Source organism: Telmatherina bonti (assembly GCF_933228915.1).
Source record: "Telmatherina bonti genome assembly, chromosome: 17".
Taxonomy (NCBI): Eukaryota; Metazoa; Chordata; class Actinopteri; order Atheriniformes; family Telmatherinidae; genus Telmatherina; species Telmatherina bonti.
The window spans coordinates 25,576,017-25,602,083 of record NC_136615.1 but is presented as its reverse complement, the minus strand read 5'-3'; the positions used below and the strand labels follow the sequence as shown (position 1 = coordinate 25,602,083).

At 39.2% G+C, this 26,067-nt stretch overlaps 3 protein-coding genes across 3 annotated transcripts in view; 1 reads left to right on the top strand and 2 right to left on the bottom strand.

Annotated features, from left to right (window-relative positions):
* The window catches only part of il11ra (interleukin 11 receptor subunit alpha), a 45,179-nt gene extending 31,707 nt beyond the window's left edge, over positions 1 to 13,472 (top strand). The window contains exons 3-12 of the mRNA XM_079256207.1: positions 1,946 to 2,012; positions 2,794 to 2,957; positions 3,487 to 3,601; positions 3,798 to 3,964; positions 5,050 to 5,216; positions 5,657 to 5,801; positions 5,952 to 6,050; positions 8,236 to 8,338; positions 8,513 to 8,619; positions 9,122 to 13,472. Of these exons, the coding sequence (XP_079112333.1) occupies positions 1,946 to 2,012; positions 2,794 to 2,957; positions 3,487 to 3,601; positions 3,798 to 3,964; positions 5,050 to 5,216; positions 5,657 to 5,801; positions 5,952 to 6,050; positions 8,236 to 8,338; positions 8,513 to 8,591 (1,106 nt within the window). The 3' untranslated portion in view covers positions 8,592 to 8,619; positions 9,122 to 13,472. The remainder of the gene's footprint in view (positions 1 to 1,945; positions 2,013 to 2,793; positions 2,958 to 3,486; positions 3,602 to 3,797; positions 3,965 to 5,049; positions 5,217 to 5,656; positions 5,802 to 5,951; positions 6,051 to 8,235; positions 8,339 to 8,512; positions 8,620 to 9,121) is intronic.
* Positions 13,473 to 16,145: 2,673 nt separating this feature from the next.
* tmem267 (transmembrane protein 267) lies at positions 16,146 to 17,122 on the bottom strand (the record flags this gene model as incomplete). The annotated part of the gene is made up of 2 exons (XM_079256789.1): positions 16,146 to 16,639; positions 16,715 to 17,122. 2 exons carry the CDS (start codon positions 17,120 to 17,122, stop codon positions 16,304 to 16,306), a joined length of 744 nt encoding a protein of 247 aa, XP_079112915.1. The 3' UTR covers positions 16,146 to 16,303.
* An 8,747-nt stretch (positions 17,123 to 25,869) lies between these two features.
* Positions 25,870 to 26,067, bottom strand: part of cntfr (ciliary neurotrophic factor receptor) — a gene marked incomplete at its 3' end in the record, with an annotated part of 223,051 nt that continues 222,853 nt past the window's right edge. The window contains exon 11 of the mRNA XM_079256138.1: positions 25,870 to 26,067. This exon is cut by the window's right edge and continues 1,286 nt beyond it.

The following is a 26,067-nucleotide window of genomic DNA, read 5'->3' as shown; positions in this document are numbered from 1 at the left end:
TTTGAAGTCACATGAATAACAGTTGTGTGAGAGTTTCACATTTTCAGCCCACTTCTTGTGTTGTATGTAATCAGTTTTATCCCACAGACACCACAACATTATTAGCAGGGTTCTATTTTGCACATTTGCTCCTAGAAAGCCTCACTGTGCTTCATTGTTCAGCTCTGTTTCCACATTCATGTCCTGCTCTCAGAAATATAAATGTAACCACAAAATCACTGTGGAGAACATTTAGGCTTGTTTCTTTTCTCTTCCCTAGCTGCCTCATTTTATGTAGCCACAAACAGCATAAAGGCCAGGAAAGTAAACCAGTGAAAAGCAAATATTCAAAAGGACTCCAGTAAAACTTTCTTTCTGATTAAGTGCAAACAATTCATGTTGGATTATACATAATATGTTCTTTATCTAAAATACCTAGCTAATGAAAATCACCCTTCATTTTACTAAACCTATTCATGTTAAATTTTTTAAGGAAAGGAAAAAAATGGAGTGAAACCTAGGGTTAATTGTTTGATACCATGGGAGGAGAGGCCAACAAGGAGTGTGTATGCTTCTGTGACTGAGGTACAGATTTAATGAAGCTGTTTGTGTTGCTTCTTTTTTCACTCAAACTGCTATCAATGCCAGCTTTCACATGATCAATCCAAGCTAAACATGCACACACATACACTGGCATACAGCAGATGGAGTATCAACTCCCATCTACTGAAAATTACTCCAGTCACCACAAATATTTGCTCAGGTATACACAGCTCTTAGTACTGCTTCAAATCTACACCTCTACATCACATCTATGTTGCGATTGCAGATAAGAGTTTTTCAACTTTTCCTTCTAAAGTTGTTGTTTCAAACTGTCATAAAGCATCTCAGGAAACCAAAAGACTTCATCAGACTCAGTCTAACATTGATAGATCAGTTAATCAAACATAACTTTGGGTTTGATGTTCTCAACGTTACAATTATCAAGATCCTAAAGCAACACAACATACATTTCCAACCAAGCGGCAACCCTCAGCGGTTAAAAGTGAAGCCTTTGAGGAAGTGCCAAACATTGCACCTGTAAAGGAATTAATATTGATATGTTGTGAATCAAATTAATTCAGCAAATTAGAAAATGCACAAGTACGTTATCAAGAAAAGAAGGAAAGAAAAAGAGAGAACAATAGTGAGCATTGGACTGACTTTTACTGGCTCTATAGAGCTCAGAGAAGAGAAAGGATAGGGATTTAAAGTCATGTTAACAAACACATTTGCCTCAAAACTTATTTTAATCTTTTATTGTATGTATGCCGAGACAAAAACCTGAAAGATGGTTCATAAAATGTCCACTAATTAAACTTAAGTGTAAGGTATATTCCCAGCTAGATGAAACTCCAGCAGTAAATATGGAATTGAATTAAGTAAAGTCTTATGACTTTTTCATCTTCATGCTACAGTGGTTTCTTTCTCAGTGTTAATATCCTAAATATTTCTTAATGAAGTTCAAGTGTGCAGTTTGTGTTTACATTATAGTTTTAGTGTTTCCTTTAAGTGCTTCATGCTTCTTTTTGGGTATTACTGAAGGAGTTTCAGAATGGATTTACTGAAACCTAATATTTAAATGTAGAACAATAACAAACATAATATTTTAATGGTGACAATGGAATGGGGTGGTGAAATATAATATTTCAACTGTAACAATAAAAGGCTTTCATTAAAAAAAAAAAAAAAAAAAATCCAGTGCTGTTTGCCAAATTCTCGTCAGCCTGCTGTCTGCTGGATCCAAACCTTTTATGGTCATGTTATTGTAACACTGCTGACAATACTGTAAATGGTAGAGCCTGAATCACATTAACGTAGACAATGCAGATAGACTGTATGTCAGATTCCACAGCATGCAGATGTTAAAATAAGCTAGACTGACTAGAATGTGCTTTATTGTTTTATGTGAATTCTGTGTTTGCAGTGTCAGGTGTTCAGTATGGGCGTTTACTGTCGAATGTGACACTGGCATGTGGGAATTCACAAATCAGGTAAGGTGTAAAGCCAGCAGCATGTCAAGAATAGATCTTAGAGTTTTTGTAACATTTGTGACATTTATCATTAAAAAGTTGTAGTAATATCATTTTGTATTCTCGCAGTTTTGAAAACAGATTGACAGAAAAATCAGCCTTCAACCTTTACAACTTAAGTAGCTCAGTATTTATTTTTTGATTTGTTAAAAACATTTACCTTCACCATTTACAAGAATTCCTGAGAAGATATCTGGGACACAATGTATAAAATAATTTAAGGATGTGGATGAGTCAGGCGCTAAAAGGTTAAAGCAGTGTTTTTCAACCACTGTGCCGTGACACACTAGTGTGCTGTGAGAGATGATTAGGTGTACCCTGGGAAATTATCCAATTTCACGTGATTAGTCTAAAAAGCAGCTTTGTGTTCATCCAGGGCACAGGTGAACGATAATAAAATTCCTTTTTCTTGTGTTTATCTTATGTCTATTCAAGGCCACTTTAACAATATCGACTTTATTTTAGTAATAAGGGCCTTTTTTTAAAAAAACAAAAAAAAACAAAAAAAACCCATTTTGGTTTGTGGTGTGCCTTGTGAGTTTTCAGTGAAGAAAGTGTGCCTTGGCTCAAAAGAGGTTGAAAAACACTGGGTTAAAGTATATAAACAGAGAAGTGACACTTGTAATTTGTTGCATGCTAAGGTGAGGTCTGTCAAGTGTCAAAGACTTGCTCCTGATTAAAGTTGTTTATATTAGACTGTCTTACCTGCCTAATAACTAATGTTTATCATGTCTCTGAGCAGGGTACCTGTGGTCTGGCATCTCAACAACAGCGCGGTGCTGCCATGGCACAAAGTGACATCAGATGGAAGATTAGTGCTGCTGCGCGTCGACCAGTCGGCGCAGGGCAACTACAGCTGCTATGACAACGATGGACTCCTCCATTCTGTTAATCTCAGGCTGGGCCGTAAGTATTGTTGACTTGTTGAGGTACAATCAACCATTTTAAATGATACCACTGTTAAGGAGGCATCTGATGCTGCAGGACTACATCTTCAAAGTGGATTTCTTTAACAGTTCAACATATTATTATGTTTTGGTCTTCTTTTTAAAATTTTCATTCATGCTTTTTATATCAAACATAAACTATTCCTCAACATGTAAATAGATAGTTTTCTGTTTGTAACATACAAACCTTTTTATAAAGCGAGTCAACATTTGCTACTGGTGCTCAGAGGAAGGGCTCTTATCGGTCATCACAAAGCCCTCCACTTCCTGTTGCTGTCTTAAACAGGAGGTGGCTCCCTAAGGGAGCTTCCTTTTGAGGAACAGGGAGTTTTGCATCGTACCGGTCAATCCTCCCTAGAATATTATAGTCAATAAGAGGGACATCAGTCCAATGTTTTCATTTTAGATTAGCAACAACATCATGATTTCTAACAGGCTGCATAAAAAAATAAACTGTCCTGATTAAAACTGTGACTTGTGTTTCCTAGAACCGCCCGGGCCTCTGCACATTTCCTGTCGACTGACCAATCACTCGCATGCTCGCTGCTACTGGAGGGAATCTGTAAAAACCTTCTTGCCGGCCACATACAGTGCCTTCCTCATGTAAGAGCCAGATACTGCAACTCAAACCAGGGGGCCACATGTTGAATGAAATGTGAATTGTTCTCTGCCTCTTTGCTTTTTTTGCTCTCTACATCCTTCCTTCCTTTCACATGATAGTGGCCTTGCCATTCAGCAGTAATAGTTTGAATACAGTTTTCCCCAAGAATAATCCAGATGCTATTTTCTTGTTTTCAAGGGGGAAGGAGAAAAACGAATGGAAGCCTTGCAACGTTGATGTCACCCACAAGCACTGTGATGCAGAAGACTATAATTTCTACAACACATTGCATACTCTTAACGTTACGGAGACAAATGCTCTGGGTTCTCATTCAACATATTTCTACATGCGGATGTATGAAAAATGTAAGATCAAATGAAAACATATTAGATTAACTATTTCTCTATAAGACTAAAATAAATTTATGGGATCAGACTCATTGCCGTGTTTTACTCATTACGTGTTTTCAAATGGTTAAATTTCATGACACACCTCCTGCTTTCCTAACTGTAAAAGCAGATTGAGCAACTGGCTACAGGTTTTGTTTTCAGCTAAGCTGGCATGAGTGATGTAGAGATGCAATTGTACTTTAATAGGAGAGGGTTGAGGTCTGACTGCAGCCACTTTCATAAAAAACATCAAATCAGAGCTTTTTAGTGTTGCACAGATGTGTACACAGAGATCAAAAGAGGAGTGTGAAGGCAGCCACTTTAACTGATCATTCTATTTATTTTTTGAAGAACTCAACACAAAAACTGACCAATGATTGCAGCACTAAAACCGTCCTGAACACAGAATCTGCCTCTGCACGTTTTAGATCATAAAACAAAAATCTTTATTCTTTTGCAGGATTTTTTTTGTAACATTATTAAAACAATACACATACCAAGCTCACAGCCAAAACAGGTTTTTTTTTTCCACTCAAACATATTCCTAGATGTAAGCATGTGATCTGCATGCACCTTTAGCATTTAGGATGTGCACAAACTTTTAAAGGCACATCTAAGGCTGTAACGGTTCACACAGGCAGATTGATAGAGTATATGACCTTGATGCAATGCTGTGCACATGCTTTGCTTGTGTGCTGCTTCCTCTGTTGCTGTTGATCCAAAGGTGTTTTTATTTTTTAACAAACACAACATAAGTCCATCAAACAGGCTTCAAAGAACTACTGGGAGGCTGTAATAATAAGACGACACAGACAAACGTTTTCTGATATAAACAAGGCTGTTCCAGGAAACACGGCATGAACTAGGCTGAATTAGCTGTACCCATCAAAACCGAAGAGCTGGAGCAACACTTCGTCCTCCATTAGCCTAACAAGGACTTCTATTTGCTTTATCACGTTTTCCTGCCATGAGCTGTCTCCTTTAGAAAACATACACCAAGAAATGAAACTGCTGGAGAAATTGAACTTAAATTGTATTTTGATAAACTGTTTTGTTTGCAGTGAAGCCGGACCCTCCAGAATCTGTTGTGGTAGTGAAAGTTGAAGGCTTTCCACAACGACTGATGGTCTCATGGCGATATCCTTCATCCTGGCCAAAGGATTATGACTTGTTTTCCCTACAGTTTCAGATGAGATACAGGCCACAGGGCTCGAACTACTGGTCACAGGTTGGTACACAAAGCCACGGGTTTAACTGTGTTGTTGATGGAAACTTGATGAACTGTAGGGACGTAACTCACGTTTGGTTGTGATGCAGTTCAGTGTTTACTGATCTCCCAAATTAGACCACAATATGAATTCAATTGAAAATCAAAGTTCCCCACGTTTATGTTTCCATCAACTGAGAATTATTATTATTATTATTATTGTTAGTAGTAGTAGTAGTAGTAGTAGTAGTAGTAGTAGTAGTAGTAGTAGTAGTAGTAGTAGTATTAGTATAATTATTATATTACTTGCCCTCTGTGTAAAATCCAAATCTGTTTTCACTAAGACTATTAATGTTTTTTACTTAACTAAAGTATTCATGATTATCACTTTGGCAAGATCACTTTCAACTTTGGTGTTTTTCCTTGTCATGCATGTCACGTGTCGTCTCTCTTTAAAACAGATACTCACACGGGACAATGAAGTCATGATATACGACGCTCTGGCAGGACACCTCACAGAGGTGGAGGTTCGAGGCATGGATGAGCATATCTCAGAGAGCCAGTGGAGCGAATGGAGTCCCACAGTTATCAGCAGGCCATGGGAAGGTCAGAAAGAAAACTCACAAAATGAACATTTCTACAAGTTATATCGCCTTGTCTTTTTTAGTTGTGTTTGGTTTTGTAATGAAATGATTGGATCTTTATAAGCCTAGTGGACACTGAACTGATGTGTGCCTGTGCTTGTGTCCCTTGCAGCCTCCAGGACCCCCGACCCCACAGTGAACCCAGACAGTGATTATCCAGACAACTTTCCCTTCACCACACAGCCTGACACCGTCACAACAAAGTCAGATAGTAAGAGTCATTTCCTTCCAGATAGAAGTTGCATTGTCATGTTCAGGACCATCACTGCTTATTTTATAAATCGGTAATAATACAGTAATAAACTAACAGCACAATCTGTCTTTTCTATCATTACTAGTTGTGCTACGACTGACCTTGCTAGTACTACGTTTCTTTAAGATGATGCACTGCCTTCTGCCGTTTGGATAAAAACTAACAATATTCTCATTTTTTTATTCTTAAATGTTACTTATTTAACCCCCTTCTCCTGAAAAATAGAAAAAAAAGGACTCTTTAAGCATTCATTATTCGTAATCGGATTTGTTTGTATTTTTTATGTTGTTTTTTTTTTTTTCAAAGTTGCTTGAATTTAAATCTCTGTAAATTCTTATTCAGCTTGTCCCAAAAATTATTCATGAGGTTGATGTGTTGTTTGTAGTCGCTGAGCCATGAGTCAAAGTGATGTGTCATGTTTCCTGAGCAGCTCTCTGGCTGTGTCATGATTGTTTAAGTAATGAGAAACGACTCAGTGCATCAGTCAGGGTTAAATAGTTTTTCTATCAGCTGATGTCCTTTCTCTGTATCTGGATATTCTTACTGAGCTGCTAAATGCGGGTGGTACATTTCTGCTTGGCCAGGTGGTGTGTGTGTGTGTCTGTATGTGTGTGTGTTTGCAGAAACGCTGCCATCTGCTGGTGCTTCCCTCATTGTTTCTTCTTTTACTTTGTTAGCAGCTTTACTGACTTTACTGACCGCAGCCTCAAGTTTGTTTGTTTGTTTGTTTGCTAGTTGCATAATTTGTCCCGATAGGCTGGGCTCAGTTTGCAGGGGCTTCTTCAAATCTGATGGGAAGTTCCTGGTTGTTTATAGCGACTAAGTCACTAAGGCACACCGTGCATTTCACCATCAATGCTCATGCCCTTTTCCCCCACAAATTCAAAATGGTGACCGGTTCTGGTATACAACTACTGTCCTCTGTTGTCCCACTTTAGTGAACAGAGATTTTTCTTCTTTCCTTTTTGTTTCTTCCACGACACAGTGCACAGCCTGTTAACTCGCATATTAACTGTAACAAAATGCATATATTTAGAGACAAATACACATTGCACCAGCACTGTCCTTTGCATAACTTTTCCGTAAGAAATGATAAAATGTTTTCAGGCTTTCTCACAACCTTGTCCGCAGTCGTGTTGCTTCATGTTCTCTGTGCCACCACACTGCTTGTTCTCAGTCAGACCCTCTTTATTCTGATAATTATCACAACGCACTGGTGCACATCTTCAGTTTTGCAAAAGGAATTCAAATAGTCCCCAGGTATTAATGTGCATGAATTTTGACACACATTAAAGTAATGTGCTCAGATCTAAAAGAAAAACAAGCATCATCTCATCTTGAGGTGAAATGATTAAAGCTTGGATCAGGTTTGTTCTTTTTAACTAGTTTAAAAGATTCTTGTATATTTTAAGGCTTTTGGTTTAGGCGTGACATTGTGAACTACAGGATGAGCATGTTTTGTACCTGATCTGTCATTAATGCAGCTGTAATCTCACCATGCATTATTTACAGTTATTATGGTGCAAGTACGTCGAACCTGCTCTCATCACCCAATTGCATATAATTGCAGTAAATTGTGCCTGTGGGGTGTCATGTTCTGTTGAAAATGGCTCACATAAACATGGATAAAATCTGAGATAAAAGCAGCCTGTTGCTGCAAGCATGCAGGATGCCTGTAAACACACACACACACACACACACATAAGTTCTGTTTAGGTTTGTGTGATGGTCTGCAGGTTTTCTGTTTTAACGTCTTAATTCTTATTAATCTTCCAGTTCAAAGTCACGTCTCTGTTGAGTGTTGGGCGACGAGATGTTTTTGTAACTCATCAGTAGAACTGCATGTTTGTGTGAAAATGTTCATGTATGACGAACGTCCAACCAGGGACTAATTAAATACAAGCACAGTTTATTTCACTTAATAGTCTGTCATATACATAAACACACTTTTTTTTTTTTTTTTTTTAAAGAAAACACTTTAAGTCTAAGTTTCCCTGAGCTTTCCCACCTCCTCTTCCTCTGGTTTGTTTTTTACGTCTTTTACTTCAGATATGCCGTTGTTTTGTTGTGGTTTTTGTTTTTTTTTACACCAGGCTTGTTTTTACTCACCTCCCATGTTGTTCTCCCCCCTCTTCCCACCCAGATTCTGTTCTTCAGGATGAAGGTAATTTGGGTTTGGTGATTCTCCTGGTTTTATTCTCCATGGTTATCCTCACTACCGTCTTTTCCCTCATCTTTTTTGTGCGGTAAGGCACACACACACACACACACACACACACACACACACACACACACACACACACACACGCATAACCCACATCTATGTGTTTTGTCTAGTGGTTTTTCTATTTATTTATTTTTTGTTTTAATCTCTGTGTTATAGTGAGAATCTGTGTGTTTATGTTTTTTATACTTTCTAGGATGCGGCAGCGGCGGCAGGAACACACCACCAAACAAGAACTCACCTCCATGCTGAAGATGAAGGCCATGCCCATTTAATGTCACACTCACAGAGTGCATCCATTAGGTTGGAATGTTTTTTATTTCATCCCTCAAGCTGCTTGTTTAGCTAACTTATCAGATGCATTTGACTATCTGCGTGCAGAGTAGAATGTGTGTGAAGCCAATTAAAAATCCAAATTACATTTTTTTAAAACATTCTTCATCCCTGATATGAATAACGACCACAAATTGCCTGAAAAAAATGCTGAAAAAAGCATAGCAATGTTTTGCTTTAGTAAAAAACCAAAATGGTTCAAAGAGCTGCCATAAATAACCTTCAAATATCCCCTCAGATACACAGCCAACTTTTGATTACAAGGCTAGCACACACACTCAGATTATAACCCTGCAAGTTTGCCACTGCTATTTAAATATGTGCTTTCCAGGCAGCAGTTAATTATGATATAATTTATCCATGTTTTGCACTGCGGCATGTTTTTACTTTGTCAACTCTGCTCTCCCTTATGTCTTCCCATCTTGCCCTTGTTCATTTTTATCAGTGTATCTCCTCGTCCTTCTCTCCCAAGGTGCCTGCTGGCTGTCAGCATCTCGCCTTTTACCTCTGTGACATGCTGACTGTCCGTATTCAGCCGCATTAAGCACATCGGATCTCCGAGACATCCAGGAACACATGGACATACCCACAGAGGGGTCTGCTATTCAGTATTTAACAGCTCACTGAGTGGGTAAGTGGCTAACAGCCCTACCCATAATGCATCAACACACTCCTCGCAGTGAAGACCTGACTCTGCTCACATCAGCAGACTGGAGGAGAAACTCCGCACCCGGACATTTCTCGCTTCAGGTGGACTGACTCGTCAGCCATTTTGGTAAAGGTTGCCTTTTGAACTTTTAAGCACCAGACAAGGAAAAGGAAGCGCAGCTGCCAAACAGGAGAGCGTAGGATTACAACTTGCCTCAACTCTCCTCCAACACACAGAACTTTTTCATTTCTTTGTGAGGAGAAACACGTTGATCCAGCGACTGATTATCTGACTGACTCGATGCTGTGAAGGAAGCATAATCTCTGCCAGTCTGCGTTTGTGTGTGTGTGTTTGTGTGTGTGTGTGTGTTTGTGTGTCTGTCTTATGCCAAAGCAGCAACAATGGGCATTATGGCCTCAGCTGGGGGAGGAGGCAGAAAGCAGTCTGAAACCTGCTTACTGGCCTGAGGGACCATCATGGACATTAAATATCCATGGAGGGCCGGTTCGATGATAAAAGACTTTATCTCATTTATGACGAAAGATTTTATGTTGCATGTTACTTCCTGTTATGTTTTCTGATATGTTAAGCACAGGTAGCCCTTTACTTTAGCTGTTTTTATACCTCTTTTCATCAATCCATCCACTGATCATATTTATGTGTGACTTAGACACACAGGAAGACAAAGAGGGAGAGAAACTGGTCTTTCACAAACCACCAGCTTTAGTTATTTAGTTAGAAAATAAAATAGTTAACATATAGTGAGCAGTTCCTTTCACATCATTAATTTCAATTGGATTTTGATGAAACCCAACTGTGGCAGAAAATATTCAAATGAAATATTTTACCTAGAAAATTAGTAACCCTTATTAACCTGTCTGCTAACAAGCAGGAAACTCAGATAAAAACAGTCCTTTTATCTATAAAACCTATAAAACTGTCAAAGAAAATGTTGGACTTCAAGTAGATTCAATATTAAAATTAAATCATAATGGGAAAAAAAAAATAGTCTTAGGCAACAGTTAAATTCTTTAAACACAATTTGCGTTGTTCTGCATAAAATCCAGGGAAGAACTTACAATTTTAATCTGCTTCCAATATGAACCAGTTATATTAGTTGGTCTGCAAATACTTTCAACAAATCAGCTGCTGTTTATCAGCTGTTTTCTATTTACATAGCAGCAGGTAAAATATTTCTTATAAGTCTTTTGTAAACAAACATTAGTATAATAAAATCATTTATACATGACAAGGAATATGAAAATTCCAGATATATTTGTGAAAGGTAACAAGTTGGTGTGAACCTGTTTTCCTAAATGCAGAAGGAACGATGTGTAACAGCGATGAGCGTCCCTGGCAGGAATACAGTCTCAGCACTTCTGTATTGTGAGGGAGGAAGTGATGCTTCTGGAGAAAAAAAACAGTAATGGCACCATTATCTTATAAATATAATCTGCTCAAACTTGTGAAAATATTCACTTAATCTAAAATTCAACATTTTCTCTTTTCTCTACAACTGAGCAGATTGCGTAAAAATCTGCTTTCAAAGTAAAAACTGAAGCCATCATGAAGTTGTGTGAACATTACAGCAACAATGACAACTTTTTAATTAAAACTTACAACCTTAAAGTAAAATGAATGGAATTTTAGATTTTACTCTTCTAGTAGTAATTTGGTGAAATGAGCACATGGATGTGAGGAATGAGGTTTTACACGTCTCTTCCCCTGCGTGGACCGGGCGGAGATCCGGTGAAGCTGGAGGAGAAACAAACCATGACAGAACGCCGGTTCATGTGACTGCAGACACACAAAGGTGCTTCACTCACGGCATCCATCATTTTTTACCTTTGAAAAGGTAAGGAAAAAAAACAAAAAAAACAAATGCAGTTACATTTATTAAAATGGGGGGGGGGAAGTTAGGATTGAAGCATGTTGTCTAATTTTTCAATTGAACAAAAAGTTCATTTGAAAGGAAATCAGAGATGGTTGCGGTCAGTTACCTCCCCTCCATTTTTTTTTTTTTTTGTTTTGTCTGCCTGAAAGCCCATCTACCTTGTGTGGATGTAAATGAAAGTTAAAGAAATTTCGTCAGATGAAAGTTACCGTCAGCAGGAAGTACAGTGTCGCTGTGCAGCTTTGATTTCTGAAAAGGTTCTTTTCAGGGCTGTCACGTTATGCTTTCGTCCCGATTCAATTAGATTAGGATTTTTTTGGATGCCAATTCGCTTTAAATTGCAATTATCATGATTCTTCGATATTGCTGATTTTTGTAGATTAAAAACAAACAAAAAAAATGTACAAAGCATTTTTTTTTGCAAGGTATTTTACTTAAATTCATTTAGGAAAAAACAGCTCAGTAGCCAGAACATCATTCTGCTGCTATAATACAGAGAAGACAAGTAAAAATATCAATATAAATAATAAACAATAAAAATGACAAAAACTTTTTTTTTTTTTTTTAATTCATTTGGGGGAAAAATCTATTATTTTTTAAAAAACAAAAAAATCAATTTTGAAATTTTGAAGCAAAAAATCCAGACATGGTTTTTTTCACTTCGATTCCCCACCCCTAGTTCTTCTCGGACATGAGGTGCTCCGCTGACAGCTTCTCTGGCTGATGCCGTGTGGGCTCAGACAGCATGCTGTCTGTTCAGTATGCTGAATATATATATAGTTTTTACTTCTTTGAGGGAACAGTAGTAAATGTGTAGTGGATATCAACAGTCATCAACCACGGAGAGGGATGGCATCTAATTGTGTTGAACGGCTCCGACTATTGGCTGCTCAGCCGGTCGGTAAACCCACAATAGCAGATTGTGCGTCACCAACTAGGGGAGAATATTTGACTGGTGCAGCCGGCACCTAACTTCTGAAAAAACCCTCTAATGAAGTCTTCAAATCATGTCTGCTGGGTAGCTTGCTGCTGCAGATGGAATCAAGTCTTTCTTTTTAGATGTTACAGGTTCTACTAGTCCAAAGTAATGTTTTATTGACAGATTGTGTATTTTCAGAAACACAGGGTGCATTTAAGTCAAACTTTATTCGGTTTGATGACTGTATGTCCTCTAAAGCTAGCTCCACATATTATGCATGGATCCAGTTGAAGCTTATGTGTATATTATTATTGTATATTACACTTTAAAACATGTTATGATGTATGTAATGTTTATAAATCTTTCCTTTTGGGGAGGCAGTTTCACTGACATGGGTTGCTCAGTCATACATATTTTACAACCATTTTAATGGCCGCCAGATAATATTGTTTGTGGAGTATAAAAAACTGATCAAATTCAAAGACATTACAGTGTTTCTGAAGGCAGGAAACAAGCAGAAGTGACTGAGGAGAATCCATGTGTGGACGGCCGTCCCAGCGTTGTGTGTTTATGTCTTTCTGCCCAGTTATATGAAGCTGTGTTACTCTCCACTGACTGTACTGACAGTGTGTTTACTGACTTGGCCTTCATCTGACATGCTGTTCTAGTTTATTTCTTCACAGTCATGCAAACCACAAATGAGTCTTTTTTTTTTTTTTTTCTTGTTATGTTGGTACCAACATTCAACACTGGTTTCATTGTTTTGAACTTTTACAAACCAAACAGTGTGAATTGGGTTATTTAATTTGCAGCCGGCTTTAACCTTTATGTTGACTTGTGCTTCATACAGCAGAGCTACACAAGAATCTAAATGTGAACGCTCAGTGTTACCGCTGACTGTGAAGTCATATTGGATCATTTGATAAGATTATTTTCTAAAAAAAAAAAAAAGAAGGCTTGACAGCAAAATCAAAGTAATTGTTTTTTGTTTTTTTTTTACTTTGATTTAAATTTGACCAATAGTCCTTGAGATGTTGAGGGCACAGTGCAGTATCATTGATCTTTGTTTACCCAGTTTTTATGCCATCACCCAATTTCTGTCTATACTTTGTTCATCTATTGAAACACATGCTGACATTTCTGTTTCACGTCGGTGGTGTTTTCCTCCATTTTCTGTGGACGGATTCAGTGGTTTTCAGTGTCCTGTGCGGTCTGTCAGCAGATGGAGCCTGCAGGTTTTAGTTCTTGGAGCTCAAATACACTCAGGCATCCACTCAGATGTACATAGTCATTTTTTTTCTTGCTTTTTATGAGTAAAACAGATATCACCATAAGCTGTTTTTTTTTTAAATTTTTTCTCTCTGCCCTGTTATGTTTTTGTGGAATAAAAACTATTTTATCACACTGTTTGTTTGTATCTTACGGTTGAAAATGTCAGATATCTGATGCAAAGCATCCCGCTTCTTATTGCAGTCAGGTTATAAACTATCCAACCTGATTGGGAAAATTCCTGATGAATCCCAAATGCCAACACTTCCTTTTGTTCCTTTATTGAAAGGTTTAAACTGGAAGGAAATTGCCTTTGTCCCACTTCCCATTACACAAACATACAGGGTTCTGAATCCTCATGGTGCAGGTTCTGAAATAGCAAAAGGATATTTTCTATTGTCTGCTGGACCATAATCTACCTGGAGTTGACCGCTTCCGCTTTTTTGTTGCAGAAGAAGCTTTTACACAGAAGCCTTTTGTTTTTCTGAATGAGCACAAGTTGTACAACACGATGGAGGGGTGTATTCCAGAGAAAGTGAGAAGAATGACGAGGTTTTATCGAGTATTGGAGAAGCAGCTCTGCCTCAGTCCAGCCTCTTTACTCCTGCTCAAGCGCTGCCAGTTTTCAGGAGCTGAAGCATATGTCAGACAGAGGCTCATCTAGAAATCATTAGGTAAAGAAAAATATGACATTTTCCATGTAAAAATTACTAAATTTTGCACAACTTCCATGTTAAATTATAAAATACAAGGATTTCAAGGTTTCTTCAACTGCCATAAATTTGCACGTTGATCTGTCTGTTCAGCACTGTGAACCTCCAGGCTAGGAGTAAAACAAACTGATTTTATCGAATGTAATCAAATCAAAATGTATGATTCCTTTGTGTTCTGAAAGGGATGAAGACAAAACTCTGTGTGTGCACTTACATTTTTGGTTTTGATTCAGCATCGTTGTTTCCCGAGCAACAGTGAGCTCTGCAGCTGAAAGGTGAGAAGGGATCAGGTTTCCTGCTGAAAACATGTTTCTACTAAGGATGCCGGAGTTTTTACCTCAGTTTGGAGCAACATCTTCCATGCTGAACATCGGAACTAAATTGTGATTCTCAAAAGACTTCGAATTGACTAAACAGACAGAAAATCTCATGGCAACAAATATGCATCATCTCTCACAGCAGCTGTCTTTCAATGTTCCTCTGTGAAAAGAAAAGTTGTATCCAGCATATTTTATTCTGATAAAAGAACACAACATTATGTACCTCATTAACACAATGACTGTCTTTTAAAAACAAAAACTCAGCCATACAAAGAAGTTCATTATCCAAAAAAATTCAAATATTAAAAACTCAAATGTGCAAAATTTAACATAATATTGCATTATTAAAGTTCTCACTGTAATATATAAGCAGCTGTAAGAGATTTTACTGGTAATGACACAGCATTTCCATTCCTCCCATTAACCCAAACCATTCACTTACACTGGTGGAAAGTAGAGCAGGAAGAAGCTGATGTGTGTCTCTCTGCCATTATAAAACAGATGCAGTGTTTACATCAATGAGCTTTAAGTTAGAATTCCAGTGTAAAAATAAAAAAAGTTTCTTACAACTTACCTTAACAGACCTAAAGGAGGTATGTTCTGCATGTATAGTGCAACAAAAGCAAACAGCCAATCAAATACTTGTAATAAAAATGTGAATTACCAAGAATTTTGCTCCAAAACACACTGTGCTAAACTAAATGACCAGATTTGTGCCACACTGCCTTTCCTCACCACTAAGTTTTATAGTTAAAAAGCACAAAACAGGAAATAATACAAGCAGCCACCTAGTGGACAAAAGTAATAATTACAACCCACCAGCTTCACAAAAATTTCAGCATTGTCCATTTTAACACACGGTGGCACACGAGAACATCATCCCTTTTTTCATACTAACATCATGTTGCCTACATTCAAATAAACACATTTTGAATGCCTTCACTGGATTACACCATATTATAATGAATCATTTTAGAAATGTGTGTTTAACTTACACTTATAAGTCTAACTCTAAATGCTGTTTATCTTAGTGAATGCTTACACTGTCAGCAAGTTATAGTTAGAAATGAAACAGCACAAATTCATCTACATCCACCTCTTAAAAGCCAACTGTACAGCATCAGTCGTCACAGCGCAGAATAATCACTGGCATCGTGTCCATTCATAAAAGCAGAAAGCCACAAGACTTATGTAATCTATGATGTTGCAGCATATCTATCGGCTCCACAGCACGTCTCACTGCTGGAACGACGTTGGCCCCTTTCTTTCTCAGCTAACAAAAATAAATAAATGATGCTGGTGCCACAACAAGATGCTGAAATTTAGGAAAACAAGAATAAAAAAAAAGGACAGCTTCAACTTCCTGATCTGTTTCTGTGGTTGACACGGTTGGCACTGAGAACAGGGGGGGGAAAAAAGGCTTCTAGAGAAGTAATAACTGATTAGATGGTAAAGATGCTCTCTGAGCAGCACAATGGGAGCCAGCTGAAGTGGCAGAGAGGTGATGCTATTGCAGGCAATCTGTCACTTTGTGGAATGTGAGAACTGTACATGCGCGCTGGGTGTGACGACTATAACAAAGTGTTTCGTACAGCCTGTGGTCGACCTTTGGTTGACGTTTCCTTGAGTGTTAGGAGCCTGGGTAGAGAAGGTAAATCTGACCACTCTGATGGGTGGAGATCAGGTACACACTTCGGACAGGACCACAACGGAGAATCTCAAGCAGCATCCACAGCTGGCGCTCACACTAAAAATGTTCCTTTACAGATGTCGCCATGTTATTGACTCATACAGTTAGTTTTCTTGTAAATTGATTGTTTTTTTTTCATCCTTCAAGTATTCAAAAGTCCCTTTTAAACCCTTTTCATATCAGCCGTGAGTCAGTGGTGTCTAAACATCGATAGCCACCCCGTGTTTGGTGGAGATCACATCCCTGGTTCCCGTCAGGTACATCAGCACCGAGCACAGGTGAGGCAGCGTTGCCGTGGTGCTGACGTATAACCAGTAGGGGACCGGTGCTGTGTTACCGAATGGACACACCCACAGGCCGTGGCGAACAGCATCCCGGACGTGGTGCGTCGCCATGGAAATGAAAAGCATCCATGGCAAAGAGCACCAAGCATCTTTGAGGCGACCGATCCACATGAGGAAACGAAGGGTGAGGCAGATTACGGGGATGAGAGAGGAGCAGTGGAGAGGAGGACGCTGAGGCAGTGAGACGGCAGCCTGGAAGGAAAGGAGTAAATACTGTTCAGCATCTAGAGGAACAGAGGCATTAAACAGGAAGTGTGAAAGTCTCACCTTGATGGACAGGGATCCAGCCATGTAGAAGTGGTCCAGGTCTATAATTGATGCCAGAAGCCCTGCCAGCAGCACCTCATATAAGTCACTCTTTTTTCTCAGTCCAATAACAACCGCCCACGACCACAAGCCTACCAATCCATGCGTGGTGTTGTCCAAAGCTGCACGTAGCCAAAGGTGGTGCTGGATGACGGACAGCTGGAGGGCGTGATCCGCCACCACGCAGAACATCCCGAGTCCTGCTGAAGCCAGCAAGGAGGCAGAGCTGAATGTCTGCAGAAGGGCCTGGGCTTTTTCTGCCTCCACTGCCAGGCTGAGAGGTACACGAGCGGGGTCTCCCCCAAGCCCCACCCCCAATAACGGGGATGAAGATGGGGAGGAGTCAAGCTTGGAGTAAAATCCTTGCATGTTGAGAGAGATGGCTGGATGAGCCAATCACCAGTGATGGTCAGCAAAATTCAGGTAGACTGGAAAGACATAGGAAGGAAGACAGGGGGACTGGATGAGGTAATGATGGATTAAATGAAAGGCATCAAACAGAAAGGGGTACCCTGGAGGAGCAGGTTGTAGCTCACATGTCTCAACAACTAATTTCCCTGTTTACTTAGAAGGCGAACAGAATGCTGGGAGTTCATATACAGATGCAGCGAGTGCAAGACAGCTTGTTATAACCCAGATTAGGCTGGTGTATACAGATTTACGTAAGGGATAATGCCCGACGAGGTGTCCATTATAAGAAATTAATGGATCCTTTTAACGGATTCCAATGAAAATATGGTGATTTTATGAAAATGCATATTTCTTCCCAATATGAAGGAAATCGGGGAGGATGTGTGATGGTTGGTTTCTTTAATAGCATAAGAAAAATTCGGCCATGGAAAAATCTAAATGCGAACAGCACAGACCTTTTTAATAAAAGATCGCAGTGAAATTGGCGTAACTTCTGGAGCATTAATGCAGAGAAACATGCGCACGGTCCGCTGTAGGGTGACGTCAGAGCCGCTCTGTCCCTCTTTGAGAAATCTGGAGCTTCATCACAAACTAACTGCTTAAATATTATTTAATACAGTTAAAACAATATGATAGATATTTTATCTGCAGTGACTGATTTCAACTAACGATCTCAGTAGAACATGAACATAATACAGGCCTAAGATGGGGAGGGACCTCGAGACTTTTTTTCCCTTTACCCCTTTTCTATTCTGGTTATTGTTCAACCGATGGTCTAAATTAACCTGAAAAAATAAAATAACTTCCAAAAAATGTCAGATAAGATGGTAACCACGGGCTGCTGTTTGACATAATCAAGATATTCTTTCTGCTTTTGGTTTTGTACGTTTGCTGCCAACATTTCTGTTCCCATGGTTACAAATTAATGTTGTGGCAAGCGCAATGATTTAGTCATTGGGCTTTTTGACAGAACATTTTTTAACTGGTGTCCTATATCACTTTTTAACAGACCCCCTGCAGCCAATCAAGTATTCACCCAGACCATGGTAAAGAAGACAAGGAGATGGATCACTATGGACAAGAGCTATAAAGAACTCTTCTGTCTTATATTCTCTCTAAATAAACACATTTTGAATGAGATTTTAATGAAGTTGAAACTTCACACTTCCCGCTGTGCGAGAACAGAGTAAAACTGAGAAAACTTGCACCAGGTGTGTGTGTGTGTGTGGGGGGGGGGGGGGGGGGGGGGGTCAGAGCAACCTACACGAACAGTACTATGTCTATTTTTGTGTCTATTTATATTATCAGAACAGCCATACAGAACAGGTAATATATATTTCAAAGTGATGCCAGTTCTTATCTGCCTGTAAGATGTAAGAACTTGTTCACTGCGCTGAGCAGCCCCCCTGCACAGAAACAGCACTGCTGATGTAACTTCACACTGAACCCAGAAGCTACATAAAAATAGATCTCTGTTTCATGTAACAGAGGGAAATGTGGCGACAGACGCAAACAACACTGAAATTGTTGTTGTTTAGCTTACAACAGTCTCTCTTTAAACGACAAATACCCCCAAGATTTATCAGTCCTGTATGAATCTTTAATTAGCTCATATTTCTGTCACCCAATGCAAGGTTCATCTTTATCTCTGATAGCACGGCTAAGAGTGGCTAACGCTATTGTCTCCTCGTTTATTGTTAGTAATTACATTTTTTTCATTAAACAACTTAAATCAAACACATGTAAATGAGGCTAATTTTAGCGACCCGCTGTAAAAGCACTGATGATGAATGTTAGCATGGGGATAAGCGGCTAACAGAGATGCTGCTTTGTGTAGGCGGACTGACGCTGTCACCGTCAGCTCTGCTGAGACTGCATAAGCTAATACAACATGACAAGGTTCTTTTAAAAAGCAAACCACAACAGTGAACTAGCAATTTGTTTTCTACAAAATCTATGCGTAATTCAGTCAAATGGATGAAAAGAAATGAAGGATAGTCACCCCATAGCCCTACTGGACCTGCATCGCTGTGGGTTCCACTCTTCTTCTGTTGTGTTCGTGTAATGTTGACGCTCAGCTCAGCAGCGCTTTGCTGACATCTACATGTCATATGTGGAACAACAGGTGTCACAGTTATCATTGAGCACGGAGGTTAATAGTTTCTTTCTTTTAATCATAAATCAAACCAGTTTAGATACTTAGTAAAATACGAATACTCCACTCTGGTGTCATGTAAAATATCAATGTAAATAAAATAAAACAGCAAAAGTGCAAAGCATTAACAACTTAAACATTCAATTACTAAGCGCTTTGATTGGTTTGATTGTGCGGTTATTTATTAAAATTTTAAAATATTTACTTAACATAGAATGTGGTTGAAAGTTTTTAAAAGTCCTGTATTCTTTTAATGTTGAAAGATGTCATGGCTCAGTTTGTAGAGTTTTAATCTTCCAATTGAAAAAGGTGTTTCAGTCCATGTGTCTGTGAAAGAAACGAAGTGTTTTGTAAAGTTATACATCCATCCATCCATTTATCCAAACTTGTGGGAGCAGCATATTAAGCAGGGAAGACTAGACATCCAGGTCACTTCTTCGAGTGCATCTGAGGGATCCTGAGGCATTCCCAGGCCTGCAGAGAGGTGTAATGTGCCGAGGCACCCTATCTGGCTCCCCTCGATGCAGGAGAAATGACAGTTGTACTCTGATTCCTTACATTGACAATGCATTAATCTCGCTTTTACTTTATAAATAAATAAATCATGACAAGTGGGGACAAAAATATGACACAGCTGCAGTTCATAAAACATTTCATGGGATCACATGGATAAACTATTGACACACCTTCCATCTGAGGTGAGAACTATGTTTATATATTCCACCACTAGAGGGAGAAAGAGACCACAAAATGGGAGGTCAGTTTTACAAGTGGAGAAGAACCAGGATTTAAACCTGACTGGCTGAAACCATCGGCTCTTTATCTTCATGTTAAGCAATTCTGCTGAGTGGAGGGTTTTTAAATGGACGTGTCAGTTCAAAATCCTGGAATTTGCAAAGCAAGAGATTTAAATTTCCACTCTTGTACAAAATCCAATTTTAATAATGTCTCTGTTAAAGATCTGAGATGATATCTGTAATGACAAGTCTAATTTCTTTTAATGGAATTTCTTAATGTGTCCATGCTTCTCAGGTAGTCAGTGGAAATATCTCTTTCAATTTGAAGCTCGTTCTTTATCCCCTATTTGTGCTCAGACAAGCATATTTAGAGATTGTTCCACTGAGTTTCGTATATGTCGGCTCATCTTTTTACCTTTTTTTTTTTTTTTCCCCCCACATTTGCATTTTGAGTTTAAAGTGGAACTTCAGTGTTTAGATGCTTTGTCATTTCAAGGACCTCTTTGCTTTCCTCCACCTGAAGTTCACACCCCTATGTCATCCAGCTTCACAATGAGCTGTCTGGATTTGTAGGTGTGACAAAGCAGCAAGTTCAACGACTCAAATTCACACCATCAAACTCCTCCAGCTTGCATATTTTGCATATTAATGAAGAGTTTAGATGAGATTACTTCCCAGTTTTGTGGCAATAACTTTCCATTCCATTATGTATGCCAGTGCAGACACGTGTTATCATCAGCAGGATGAATAATAGGCTGACAAGTAATCACAGTTGGTGGGAGACATGCACAGAGAGAGCACTCAGGCCACCTGGCAAGGTGGAGATTAGGAGCTCGCAGCAAATTCACCGTTAATGCCATCTCTCCTCTTCCATCACTTCTGGGACACGAGACACAAGCTGTGAAAAGTTAACAGCCAATAGAAATAAAGTATTGATGGTTTATTTCTTATCTAGTCCAGACAAAACCAGATATGAAAAGAGAAAAGGAATCACCACCGACATGACGTATTTGAATTCTGACCAACCAATCTTGATGTTGTGCTTCACCCAATGTCGCATTCATAGGTTTACTCTTATCTGCTGAAAATATGTTTAGAACCAAAGTAAAAAAATGAAATGTTGAATAGCTCTGGAAATTCAGCACCATGGACAGAGACACAGAGATCTACACGCTTTCAGCACCACAGACAGAGCAGAGCGTGGGAGGATGCCTATGTCGCCCTCTTGTGGCGAAATCAGGAATAGTTTTATGAGTTTAGTGAGAAGCACGATGCACCCTGATCAAGTCAGCGATCCATGGCAGGACCAACACAGAGAGATAGACGACCACTCACACACACTCTTACTCAACAATGCTGTAGAATACAGAGAACATTATTTACCTAATATGTGTGTTTTTGGACTGTGTGAGGAAACTGCAATCCACACGTACACAAGGAGAACATCCAAACACCACACAGAGAAGGCCCAGCCAGGGTTTAAACCAGGGTTAATGGTGCTATTCAGTACATCACTGTTCAACCCAGTCCCAGTTTTGTGAAATCCAAGAAAATCCAGGGTATTACAGTTGTAATTTGCCAAAAGATTCAAACTTGTGACAAAAAGACAAAAAAAAAAAAAAAAAAAAAAAAAAAGAGTATTATTAATGAAAAAAAAATTATGCTGTTAAGATACTTTAAGGCAGAGATCTGTTAGTCTAGTCCTTCAGATCTACTTTACTGCAACTTTCAAATGCAACTCTCCTCCAACACACCTGAATCAAATGAATGGCTTGTTACCAGGCCTCTGCTTGGCTGAAGGGCAGCAGATGAGGGAATTCACCCATTTCATGCAGGTGTGTAGCAGAAGGATTGCATGTAAAAGATGCAGGGTGGTAGATCTCGAGGACCGGACTTGGGCACCCTTGCCCTAAAGCAGTCCAGCTCTGCCACACATCTCGCTTTTTCCAGATTAAAGCTGGGGTGGGTAATGATCCACACAAAATTTTTTCTTACCTCCGCCAAGGACTTTATGTTTTTATGGGTGTTTATCTGTTTGTGTTCAAGATAACTCAAAAGTTATGGACGGATTTTAATTACATTTTCAGGAGTTGTTGAAAATGTGAAAAGAAAGAACAGATTTAATTTTGGTGGTGATCTGGATCACCGTTTGGATCCAGGAATTTTTTTTAAAGGCCGTGGCGGAGGTTTGCGCTCTCCAAGTGCTGTTGTTGTTCGCAGCTTTTTCTACCAAATATTTCCTCTTTCTCGGCTGTTTAGTCGGAGGAGGCAAATAAACTGAGCCAGGTCGGGGAAATCTTTCCTACATTTTCTCAGCCATGAAGAAACTTACAAAATGTAATAAATGTACGACTTCAATTCGGCCCGAACATTTTGATTGGTCAGAGTTTTTACAGATTTACAGTAAACTGAGGGGTCTAACTATATTTCTTACTGTTCATGATTACAAAATGTATAGACTACCATCAGGACGAGGAACCACTTCACTCAGAGTAAACAAAAAAATGGCTCTGAGCAACATTACCTACCCCAGCTTTAATCTTTCTCGGTTTTCAGAAGTTTGCCTCAATCATCAGATTTAGGATTGGTTACAAAAAGTGTTTTACATGTTCATTACGTAAACATCTTAATACAAGGTTAATATGATATCTGAATAATACAGTGCAAACAATACATCAGAAAAGCTGCCTTGAAGCAAATAAGCATTGTTTGACAACAGATTTTTGTAAATTTTTAATGACACAAATAAGCTTTAAGGCGGTGAAATGTTGCTAAGGTGGAAGAATTATTTAATGCAAATTAAATTTTTTTTTTTTTTTTTTTTAGAATAATATAAAGGCAAAAAAGAAAAGAGAGGCAACACAGAGAAGCAGTAAGGTGAGTATTTAAAGAGGTGAGACCCTGAAGCTGGGGCAGAGGTGAGAAGGAAGCAGATATCGTGCCATTCATCCAGTTTTCAGCAAAAAGGTCAAAGTAGTCATTAGAGCAGAGCCGGGCAGTGAGAGCTGACAGGCTTTGGGTAGCTTTCACACCCACACATACTGAAGCATGACTGTTTATTAGTGATGTTGTGTGCCTTCATTTAATTTCTATGTAATTGCCTACGTGCAGCGGTGCACGGCTGCATCCTGTTATTCGGCTATGCACAGCTGCATTCTGTAAAACAATTGTGTTTGCTTTAAGAAAGGTCATGAGAATGTTGAGAGGACTCAATAACAGCTGAGTCTTGCGCAGCCACTGTGTGTGTGTATTGTGGGGAAGTTTGGCCACCTCTCTACCTGCTCTCGCATGGTGTTGTTTGTGCCAGGGTATAAAGTGGAGAAGTCCCGGACTTTTGGTAGAGTCTTCTGCGGGTTTCACTGATCAGGACGCCCAGCTGGTATTTTTGGCACTCTCTACCGGGGTTGTGGGCTCTCCAACCTATCGCGTAAACGGTAAGAGCTGGAACTGAAACTATCTAAGTGCTATACCAATGATGTGTTTGCTTTCTCTTTGCTGTTCAGATTAATAAACGCGATTTAATTGTTGAACACTGAGAGTTTGTTGTGGTCATTATTCACCGACTTCCACGATCCTGTCTGAATAAATAAGTGTTTCATTACACATACACACACACACACACTTCTTCACATATCCTGGAGGTTAATATGGATCACATCATGATTGAAGCCAAAAGGGAGCACGGCTGAATATTTCAGTTTAAATTCAATCAAAGTTTTTAATGTAAACTCTGCACTCATGTTTTCTTTTTTAACTATAAGAGAAAACCATATTAGATTTATAAGCAGAGACAAAGACAAGGATGATAAAATCCCAGTGTCCTCTGCGCCCCCTTTATTCAATGCATTGTCATTGTAAATATTAATCGAGTTCTCATTGACACCCTCATTAAATAAAAGGAAACGGCTGGCTGGTGTATATGAGGGAGGAAGGATGGGAGGAAAGAGTAATGAATGCAATACCACGCAAGCAGATCTGCAGACTCCACACACACACACACACACTCCCACACACAGAGGACCCCAGCTGACAGCTGTTAGATGGTGTATCGATTTGTCCTCGGCCTCCAAATCGGCCTGCCAGAACTTGTCAGCATAATGACAGAAAGAGAGCTTGAGAGAAAGATAAGAGGCAATGAGACAGATTGAAGAGAGGCAGACGCGGCGAGCGAGAGCTAAAGGTCAAAAGGGAAATTTTTACCAACCGCATCTCCAACACAATCGCCCTCATATTTCTTATTCCAAGTACGCGAGTGGATGTTGACGTTGAACATATTAAGTGTATTGGCTTGTGTAAAACTTGTCTCATCGTCTAAATGTTTGTTTGTGGCAACGCTGACTTCAGACTTCAAAGATCTCAACTGTTGCTTCTATCGAGTCGTAATTGGAAAAAAAAGGATGGCAAGAATCTGGTTAGTCCCAGATTTACGTTGTGCTTTCCAAAAGCTGCCAGTCTGATATCATTAACTAGATGAATTACGTTTCTCAGTGTGCTGATGGTCTCTCTGACACTGACCGCATAATTCAGATTCATCAGCTCTCTCTCTAAAGCAGGGATCAATCCTGGTCCTGGAGAGTCGGTATGTTTTAGAAGATTCCCTGCTATGCTACAGCACACATCACTTAAACCCGACTTAGACTTTCTTGCTCTGAAGGCGAGCTTCCTGATAAGAACCCATTCATTTGGGTCAGCTGTGCTGCAGCAGGGAAACTTCTAGATGTTGGGTTCCTGCTCTGAAGCTTCGCCTCTCTGCATGGTCACGTTCTATAAACCAGTATCTGAACGAGTCCAGTCCCACCAGGAATTGTGTCCAAAATACTTTTTATACAAGTTGAACATTTAAAAAACAGGAAGGCGTGAAGACGACACACTCATCGGATGATCTTTAGTCCACTTCTTCTGCATGTAAATGCAGATATTTGGCTGCTAACCATTACATCTATTATATATCCTGCTGCGACATCAGTTCAACTGATACATCAGGTACTTTGCTGATATTTTATCTAGTGTCCATATATGAAACGTATGTACATTTATAAAAGCAATGCATGATGGGAAGTTTCAGAACAGTAGTTAACATAACCTTTGAATCATTACTGCGATGAATCAGATGTTTCTATCTTATCATGACTCAATCATCTCTAAACCAGACATCCTGGGATTGTGCTGCTTTTTTATACTGAATAATCCAGTGAGTGATAAAGTGTACATGACAGGATGCTTCTAGCCGCGCTACAGGCCTGCCTCTGGGGATTACAATGATGAGACAAATCACTTTGATCCACATGTCTGTGGCCTTTTCATGAACTGCTGCTGAACAATGTGTTGCGTATTACTCCTGCAACTTTTCAGTCAGTCCTACTCATCTTTCATCCCTCTCGAAGACTTTCCTCCTAATTCCATCTGCAGGTTGAGATCCTGGGTTGTCATGCAAGTAACCGTGCGCTTGAACTCACCGCGGGAGTAGTGAACTGATTCGCAATCCTCCAATTACGATGCAACACAATGATCAAGCAGCACTTTGATATGCGACTCTAAAAACAAATCTTAGAAAATGCTCACAGAGTGAAAAGGTGACCATGTTGGTTGACTTTGTTCTTGTTTTGAACGTTATTAAATCGAAAAAGCTCTTTCTGCTGCTTTAGTTCACCTTCATCTCATTAAAACTGGACAGCAACATGTGCTGTGACATGCTCAAAGATCAGCTGAACAAAGCGAAAGGAGGAGGCCAGTGTCATAATTCATTGTGAAATGGTCACATTTAATGGTTGAAACCTGTCATTGTATATACATCTATAAAAAAGACCCCAGGTACAGGTTACGACATTCTACCGCTAATACATACAATATTATTATTATTAAATAATAAACTTTTTGTTCAATGTTAAAGTTACATATCATACTTTTACAAAATAGGATCAAGGAGAGAATTAAGCCATTATGAATGTCTGAGAACAAAATAGAAAAAAAAAGAGAAAAGAATGAAAAAGGAAAAACTAATAAAGGCCTAT